Source organism: Phoenix dactylifera, chromosome 12, assembly GCF_009389715.1.
Source record: "Phoenix dactylifera cultivar Barhee BC4 chromosome 12, palm_55x_up_171113_PBpolish2nd_filt_p, whole genome shotgun sequence".
Lineage (NCBI taxonomy): Eukaryota > Viridiplantae > Streptophyta > Magnoliopsida > Arecales > Arecaceae > Phoenix > Phoenix dactylifera.
Window position 1 is genome coordinate 12,952,401 of NC_052403.1, and position 9,746 is coordinate 12,962,146.

Below are 9,746 nucleotides of genomic sequence, written 5' to 3' on the forward strand. Positions count from 1 at the left end.
CCCTAGTGAGAGGTCACGTGCAACGCACGTGATGCTCTAAGCTCCGAACCGGAACGGTCTATTACCGGGCCGATCTAACCGGCTTCGACTCGGAAACTCCGTGCGGACCGTGCCGTGCTCGGACCGGGAAAGCTCGAAAACGGACATGTGGCACATGGTTGTCGATTAGATCCGACGGTCAGCAATTGAGAACGGACCTAAAAATGGACGCTGGTAGGAGGCCGTTCCCAATTTCTCGTCGCAGTTTCGAGTCCTCGGCTCTTTCGCTGTGGTTTTCTTCGAGAAGGCAAACGCGAAGCGATTCCAAGTCTTGCTTATTGTGTACATTTGAAGTTGTTCTATGCCCTAGCATGTCCAGATTGCTTATTCAATAGGTTTTTCCTTTGATTTTGTTAAAATTTTCTATAATTATGCTTTATTGTCCAAATTTAGCCCAAGTTTTTGCTTTTGGAATTTCCAAGTAATTAGCAATAGGATTGACATGAGATTCTTATTAATTTGTCAAATTTACTAAAATCTCTGTAGTTTTCTTTATTGTGGAGAAAGCTGTTCAACATTAGTAAACCTCTCAGATAAGGTTCTTGAAATGCCCAGGAAGTAGCAATAGGATTGAGCTCACGTCTTCAAATTTGTCCAATGAATTGACTTCCATAGACTTTTGTTATCATACAGAAATCTGTTTAACATCAGTAGAGCTCACAGATGTGTGTAAATCATTAAATTTTACTGATTCCAGTGCATCTATATTTGAGTTCGGCAAATTTCAAAAGCATATATTTAAGAGATTGTCATAACTCTTTTAAGATGCATTTATGAGTACCCATTTTGAACGCATATGTGTAGAATGTAATAGAAACTACATAGAAATGGGAGCCAGTTGGTAAGTATTGGTCGTGCATATTCATGGAATTGGTAAGTGCTCTATAGATTGCAATTGGTAAAAAGCTGTTATATTTGATGATTATAGAATGAATTTATGGAATCTTGGATCAATATGTAGGATGGAATGAAAGTGCTCTAGGTAATGATAACAGATCAATTTATTGGTTTATAAGGAATCACAGCAAAAACCTGCGCACATTGACATTTCCCCCTTCTGAGGGATAATATTTTACTATATCACAATTTTCATAAGTTAGATAATACAAGGATCCTTCCCCATCTTTTACTTCTCAAGATCCCTTCATCTTATCAACATTTGGCATTAATAATGTTGCAAATACTTTTGATTTGCCTCTAATACTTAAGCCCTCACATCCAAGCATTCTCCCATCCTCATGCGTCCACTAATTCTTTCTCTAACTTCATTTTCTCATCAGGTTAGGCACTCCTTATCTCCAGTTTACTATGTACTGTTTAATACATCATTCATTTGGAGTGCTTATTGTTCATGTCATTATTTTGTATGCAATACCCCTTTAACATAGAAGGAAATGAGTACAAATTTTTGGAATTAGATTATATTCTCTTACCACCTAAATACAGCAAATAGCTCAAATATGGTTAGGTGATGTGAGTTTCAAAATAGTGTTTTTATTAAATTTAATGTCATTATTAGAAAAGATATAAGAAAGAAGTGGTTGGTAGTCGGCATGACCATGGTACTTCCAGATTTATTTTGTTGAAGGCACTCTGGAGACCATTAAATTTTTAGGTTAATCTCTCCATCTTTCACAAAGGAACCTTTGAGCACATGTCTATAAGAATCTAACATTATTTCCTGAATTGAGGTTTATTATAGACTTTTAGGAAAAATTAATAAGAAATTCCTGTGTATTTAAACATGTTCATATTGGTTTTTGGATATGATCATGTTAATGTTGGGTTTTCTAAAGTCCTTTAGCTTTATGTTAAAAATTTGTACCACTTGCCATGCTGGCTTCGAGGTCAGTTTTTTCTTTACTGTGGCACATTGATGGTAATCTTCATGTTTGCTGATTTCAGATGCAGATTTTTGTCAAGACCCTCACCAGCAAAACCATAACCCTCGAAGTTGAAAGTTCCGACACAATTGATAATGTCAAGGCTAATATCCAAGACAAGGAGGGCATCCCTCCTGACCAGCTGCATCTCATCTTTGCTGGGAAGTAGCTGGAAGATGGTCGCACCCTTGCTGACTATATAACATCGAGTCCACTGGAAAGACAATCACTCTTGAGGTTGAGAGCTTGGACACGATCGACAATGTGAAAGCCAAGATTCAGGACAAGGAGGGGATCCCACCTGATCAGCAACATCTCATATTTTCTGGGAAGCAGCTCGAGGATAGGCATACACTAGCAGATTACAACATTCAAAAGGAATCGACCCTTTACCTTGTCTTGCATCTCCGTGGTGGTGATCTATGAATCACTATCTGATAGTCGTAGTGGTACTAGTCTGTTTTTGTGGACAACCCTGCTTTGATAGATGGGAACCTCATAGAGTCCTTGGTCATGAATATGGATATTCTTCAGTATGACGATTTGCATTATGCTTTGAAACTGTTCAAAGAAGACTTCAATAAAGAGGATTGATTTTGTGAACTGATGCAGCAGTTGAATGAAGTAGTATGCAAGTCATTCTATTATAATTTTGGTTTATCACTGATGCAATGTTTGGTTATGATGTGAATGCTCTCTATGTTTAGTTATATGTTTACAAATTTATCTTAATTCTTTTTATGGCAGGTTCTCTTCTCAGTTTACTGTTCAAAGTGAGCTAAAGTAATGAATATCATAGTGCAAAAAAAAGAAAACTGTGGTTCAACTGTTGATTGTTTGGAATTAGCTCTAAGCATTCCCCAAGCAGCCCTAGTGTCTGGAATGAATATCAAAGTTTCTGGTTGTGAGAGTGGTACAAGTTTGAAACTGTAAGGGCCACAAATTCTGTTGGCAGGTAACTTCTATCTTCTAAGTTGGATATAGATGCATGCTTGGAAATTACGATGGAGAGATTATATTATACTTGAAAGTGAAAGCTATGCCTCAAGTAATTAGATCCTTGAAAAGCTGAGCCATCAAACCGGACCGGGATTTAGGTACGTGCTACTCTCTGGTTCTTCATGGTACCTTGTGTTGGAAAAATTTAAAACAATGCAGAATTTCGTTAGAAGGACTGTCTGGCACACTATTTTTTCCCTTTTTTTTCCTCTACTTAAAACTCAATTTGCAAGTCCTGGAACACGGCTAGATTCCCTTTTTTTTTTCTTTTCTTTTGGTGCAATTAACTTGATTTTAATGGAAAAAAAATGATGGCTGGGACAAAGGCATGCGTATGTGCTCTGCATGGTTACTTGGGCTACTCATTGCTCAGCCCTCAGCCGGCTAAATTCTCTCCTGGAACACAGTGATGCTATGGGAGCTCAGTATGAGGGCAAAGCTCTGGTTTCTCTGCTTAAATTTTGGATTAAGCCCAGCGAGCCATCGGGATGGGTCTGATGGGAAATTACAGAAGCATGCAATGTTACACAGTCAAAAATATGAAGAGCGTACGATAACAAATCTTAAAATTCTATCCGCATTATATCAATCATCAGTTTTCATCACAGGTGAAGTTATATACCCAGTAGAAAGGATGGCTTCAATCATTAGAAATTCATCTGGTGTTGGGGAATGAATATTGACTTGAAAACTTAACCTATTAAATTGATATTGATGTTAAGGAGAAAAAATAAATTTAAGAAATATTTTTGTTAATAAATAGCAAGATAATTATATAATTTTATATTAAACCCAATGAATCAAAATTAAATTATTTTTTTTGCCCTACAGCAAAAGCTATCCAATCCGGATCATTTCCAATCCTCCAGCTCAAACTTAGGATGTCTATGATCACTCTTTTGAGACATCAAAACCAACTAAAATTATTTTTTTTTCCAACGAAGTAAGTAGTTGAAATTGTTTTTTTTTATATTTCTTTTTTTAACATAAGGTTTCAAAAATGACTTTTAATTATTATTTAATATTTTTACTACTCATTTAAGCAAAATGATAGTCTTAGATTCAATTTTTTTAATGCTAGCTAGAAAATTTTATTTAATTTTATATTCCCTTTGAATCATTATAATAATTTTTTATTATTTTTTTTATTATTTTTTTTTAGTGGGACGACCGGTAGCAAATACAACTAGCGGCAGTCAGCTCTGGCGAATCCAAAGCAGATGGCGTCTTTGCTCCATTTTGTGACCCTCGCGACCGCAAGCAAGCCTTTCCCGTTCTCTTCTTCTCATCCCCAATTGGCCTCCGTTTCTATAGCTCCGAGGCGGCCCGCCTCTCATGGCAGCTTCGTTGTCCTTCGATCTCTCTACCACGCTTCCAGACGCCGAGCCTGCCGCCCCCGTCTCTCCTCATCGGACTCTGGAGTGCCAGGAGAGGAGGACCCGGAACCCCTAGTCCAGGAGCTCAGGGTTCCTGACGCTTGGTTGATCCCTTCGAACGCCATAAAGGTCTACTCTCGTATCCTTTTCCTTTTCGTTATTCTGCTAATTTTTGTTGTTCTGTTGGCGACTTTTTGTTTTGTATGATCATGGTGTGATTGCATTTCTGTTCAATTCGGTTTCATGCGAATTACTTTCTTGGATTTATTTCATCCGATTTTAAGATTAGAAGCTAGTTTTCCGATGCCACTTATTATTTCAACCGGCTATGTGTATCAAAGTGGCAATAGAAAGATTAAATTCTAATGTTATGCGAATTTTTATGCTTAGAAGTTAGTCTGTAGCACCTTTTATTGCAACCAGTTATGTGATTCTGAGAGACTATGTGGAAAAAACTAACCTTTAAACAATTACTTTAGCCTTACTGATGTTTCCATGGGCACTGATCCTATAGAACCTTGAATCTTGTTGCACTATTACTTTATCTTGCATCTAGTAAGTTTGATTAGTATGAATCTGGATCTTGGGATCAGGAACGGAGCTAGGATTTTCCTGCCGGAAGGGCACAGTTGATGGAAGATTTTATTATAATCACAATCTTATTCATCATAATTGAGTATAGAAACCTTAGAAATTCAGCAAGAAATATAAGGAACTGATCATTTTCCTTCTAGTATAAGGGCTTCAACAATGTGGCATGGGCGGTACACCATGTACCTGGCTATGGGCGCATACCTGCTTAGGGTTCAGCCATGACAGGACAGTACCTGCATCGATACAGTTCAATAAAGGTCAGTATGGACTAAAACAGGCAATACATAGCAGCGGTTGCCATGACTTTTTAATCCTTAATACTGACAAACCATTTCTACAAAGTGGTTGCTAATATTTAAGTATTTCAACTGCAAAATAGGCTATAGGATATAGTTATAACTGACAGTATCATGGTTGCATATTTAGAAATTTGAGTCCTCAGATTAGGCTAGTGTATCTTATGAGTCAGCATGAATTTCATAAGTTCAAACTATAATCTACTGCTGTACACTTAGACTACAAAAGCATGCGTCATAAGTAAAAGGCACATACATCAAAAGCCACAAATAACACCACAGCAGTGGATGAGAACAGGAAGAAAATTAAGAGAAAAGGCATACCATGGCAGACTAATCACTAACTCAATTTGAAAAGGCTCAACCTGACACCTTGTAAACAATTTTTATACCTCTGTTACCTAGACTTTAATATCCACCTCAACTAATTTGTTCAGATATTCATCCATGAGTCGGGTACATGTCGGCCACTTAGGTACCTATAAAATTCTCTAGTAGTGGCTTTTAGAGAGCTGGAGAGTTGGCCTTTCTAACAATGATTTTGACTTATCATAAGGTTTTTCGAAGTAAACTTTGCTGCTCTTGGAGATTGGTTGAAGGTGTACATATCAAAATAACTTGGTGAAAAGTCATGTTTCTTGTACGTTTGAGCTAATTTTGGAGCTACAGTGAGGAATATATAAATTGTATCACTTAAACAAATAATAACTTGTGGTAATTTCGATAAAATATTTATATACATGATACATAATTTAGTTATATTACTGATTTCCTAGGTGTCCCTTGATTAGGGGGCTGCAAGTGGATTGGGTTACCCCACTAACAGTCTGAGACCGGCCCAAAAAGAAAACAACCAGTCCAGTCGTAGCTTGAATGAGATGTATCAGGCTTGGGTTTGAAATCTGGCCCATTTCTAATTTGGACTGGGTCTTTGATCAAGCATCAATATATCTAATCCGCAAGGCAAAGAAATCAGGTTCGGGTAGACTTTTTTTCCTAACTTGACTTGACCTGACCCGTTTCAACCTGCTCCAACTGGCTCATAGAAGAGATATTTCTCTACTCTCCTTCAACGTGATTGTTCTATTATCATAGTCACAAGCTCAGTGTTCGGGAACCATTTGGTTCGATGGAATAATTCAGAATTCTTGAAATATCCAGAAAATGCATCAAAAATTCGAAAATGCTTTGGATAACAAAGAATTAGAAAAAAAGAAAAATTAAAAAATGGATTTCTGAATCATTTGTAAGTTTATTTACTTCAAAATAAGTATAGGAGAGTAAAAATAACAATTGGTCGAAAAGACATTGTTGCTAGTAATGATATATGGTGTGAAGGACAAATGGACCATCCAGCCATTTCCATCCATTTCTCCTTCTCCTCTTTCCCTTCTTTTTCATTTCCCTCCACTTCTCCAGCTCTTGTTCTCCTTCTCTTTTGTACCACGTTCCATCTTCTCTGATTTTTACCCTTCTCTTTTGTTCTTTTCACTATCTTCCATCTTATTCTATTTCTCTTGATTTTTCCCTTCCTTGATGGTCCCACAGTCTCATTTCTCCCCTTTTCTTCATTCTTTCTATGTTTTTGTTCTTTCCCTTACCCCATCTCTTCTCTTTCTCTGATCCTTTTCCCTCAAAGCCTCACTCACAGCCTCACCCCTTCTCCTCCTTCCATTCCTTTCCCAGAATCCTCCAGACCGCCACATCATCTCCTTATATTCCAGGATGCATCCAGATTTCAACATGAGGATTTTGATAGGGCCAAGAACTTCTACTTGTGAAAGGAAATAGTGACCAGATATCTTGAAGGCCCAGGGGTAGTTCTCCTTGCACTATTTTTTGTTGAGCTTTCTGGGACTTCCTTTCGATGGTGTTATGATGTTCTTGGACCTGGCCATTCGTTATACTTTGAACATGTGTTTTTTAACACCATGTTGATGACTTTATGTTAGTAGATAATCACTTGCATGGTTGAGTTGTCAATTATGTATGATATTAGATTGGAAACAAGTTTAAGTTTTGTACCGCTTCAGTAGAATTAAGGTTATCGTGCGACTTGCAATTGTGAGCTTCATGGCTATGTTTTGCATTCACTATGGAGCTATTTTTCTAAGTATAAACAGTTCACTTGTATGCTTGTTTGTATTTGTTTGACTTTATTGTTAAACATTGCTATAACTTTTCATATTATGTAAAATGTTGCAAATTCTTTTTCAGGGTATTGGTTTTTGTTCTTCAAGACCTGAAACGATCTGAAAAACCAATGGACAACCCTAACCAATCTGAAAATCCAATGGACTGAAAAAAAGTACTTTAACCTTGGCCAGCCCGATCCAAATTCAAAAGGACTAGGCTTGGATTGAATTTCTTGACTCGATAATGATATGGATCAGGTTTGAATCATCCTTCCCCTGATCCAACTTAACCTGATTGCTGCCCTACCCCAGATCTCATTTTTTTTTTTCTCCTTTTGCAGAGTCAAACACTTGGCTGCTCTGTGAATCCAATTCTCATGTATCAATGCAAAGCAGTAACAATAATTCATCAGCCTTTTTATGCTCAATTTTGATTGTAAATAATTTAATCAGTGGGCAACAGTGAAACTCCAAATAAGATCCCATGCATGTATATTATTGCCCTTCTTGTGATTACTCTACATCGATGAAGTATGCTTGTTTGTTTCTGGTGGTCAAAATTCCTGTCAAAATTCAAATCTCAAGGAATAATGAAAGGTGCATCAATCTTAATGTATGGAAGTACAAATTTGTTTTTGGAAACATTTACAGAGACTTCAAAGTTACAAATCTAATGTCTTTCTGTCGTACATCCATGTAATGCATAGTATGAGAAATGCTGTGGTGTTCATGTTCTATAGTTAGCACTAGGATATGTTCTTTATGAACTTTAAGAATAGTGCAGTGACTATTTATTTTTATGTGCTGGTGTCTTCCATGATAAATCTCAGTTTCTGCAGCACTTCTATAGGAATCAGAGTGGCTCAGAGTAACTTTGCACAAATGGCTGGACGAGGAGTACTGCCCGGAGACTACCAATATAGAGATCAGTAAACTTTCTGCGCGCTCATTCTATGAATCTTTGATGGCAAAGCAGACTGACTTGGGTGAAATATTGCTGAAGATGGTGAGAGATTTGGAAACTCTTTCATACCAGGAAAGCTTTCATGGACCATTCTCAGCAGCCAATGCAGCCATGCATTTGATAACTTCAAGAATGGAATTAATGGCGGATCGGTAGAATCATAGACATCACTAGATAGAATCATGCAAGCGGTTGTGTTCAAATTATGTACTTCTGTGCCTTCTAAGAAAAGCCCAATCGGAAACATTTTCTAAGATATTGTAGCTTCCCAGGTTTAATCAGACCAAAAAACGGTTATGATTTAATAATGCATTTTATGACAAAAATATGCCCAAAAGAAGTTTTTGTTTCAGATGGTGAGTGATGTAAATTCTAGCCATTTCAAGCCAGGCAGCAGCTTGTCACGGATTTATGGTTTCATTGCATTATATTATTGTATAAGATATCATTGTTAAATAGCTTGATGACTTATATTATTGTATCTTATCTGTTAATTCATTGCATTTCTGAAAGTACAATATAACCCATCATATTATGTATCATATGACTGATTGCAAACCCTTCGACTTTGAAAAGGGAAGAAAAGGGCAAAAGAAAAGCATTTGCAAAACTGAACGCTATTCTTGTTAACTATTCTTATTATTGGTACATGAGAAAGACAAATCAACACCAAAATAGAAGACTTTTTTGACAACTTATTTTCTAAATTATTTTTCTGTTACATTTTTCTTTTCACACAAAATAGTATACTGTTGGTAACTTGGTATTATTCCAAAACTTTTTTTATGTGATAAAATACTGTCTTTATACAACAAAACATATAGAATACATGATATTAACAAACAGCAGCGACATCCACTTGCTACAAGAATTGCATAGAATATTCAATAGTTCTTTTGCATGCTTTAAAAGGTCAGGACTGCAGCAAGAAATAGAAGATCTTTTCCATTTGAGAGAGAGATCATATGGTGCAGCAGGATAGAAATCTTGAAGGAGAGAACCCAAAAATACCAGAAACTTTCAACACTTGCAATATTGGCCGAGCAACATAGCACAAAATGATAGCTCTTTTAACAAATAACTTTTCTCCCTTAAGCAAACTTTGGCAAATAAAGTATCTATTTATTATCCCAACCACCAAGGATAAGACTTAATTTTACTACGGGAAAAAGTAAGATAACAAAAAAGAAAATTGTGGACAGGACCCTTCTTCATGCGGCGGAGGTCCTCGGCATCACTACGTCGTCGTCCCTTGGGTTAGCTAGAAAAATTTGGAGCTCTCATTCCGCTCTTATAGCGTCAAGCAACTTTGGCTGTCAATTTTTTTAATGACATTGAATTCTATCTCCTGTCCAAAAAGTGCATGCAAATATGTATTCATTGGAACCAAGTGACATTTTCAGCATTAGCTTCAAACTCGTAATTTTGTCTCAAATTCTCAATCACCATTGGAGAAAGTT

The 9,746-nt window shown here is 36.8% G+C and overlaps 1 protein-coding gene and 1 long non-coding RNA gene across 2 annotated transcripts; both read left to right on the forward strand.

The window, feature by feature from the left end:
* Nucleotides 1-120: 120 nt before the first annotated feature.
* On the forward strand, nucleotides 121-2,572 carry LOC120112768. The gene is made up of 2 exons (XR_005514429.1): nucleotides 121-374; nucleotides 1,945-2,572. It is a non-coding gene; the product is annotated as an uncharacterized LOC120112768 (long non-coding RNA).
* Nucleotides 2,573-4,107: 1,535 nt separating this feature from the next.
* LOC103714869 lies at nucleotides 4,108-8,732 on the forward strand. The gene is made up of 2 exons (XM_008802304.4): nucleotides 4,108-4,426; nucleotides 8,173-8,732. Exons 1-2 carry the CDS (start codon nucleotides 4,142-4,144, stop codon nucleotides 8,440-8,442), a joined length of 555 nt encoding a protein of 184 aa, XP_008800526.1. The 5' UTR covers nucleotides 4,108-4,141; the 3' UTR covers nucleotides 8,443-8,732.
* The last annotated feature ends 1,014 nt before the right edge of the window (nucleotides 8,733-9,746 follow it).

Excerpts from the sequence above, each read along its gene's own strand:
- LOC103714869 (XM_008802304.4), top strand. The coding sequence starts at position 4,142 with ATGGCGTCTTTGCTCCATTTTGTGACCCTCGCGACCGCAAGCAAGCCT. Across the intron at positions 4,427-8,172 it reads TCCCTTCGAACGCCATAAAG|GAATCAGAGTGGCTCAGAGT; the intron begins GTCTACTCTCGT and ends GCACTTCTATAG.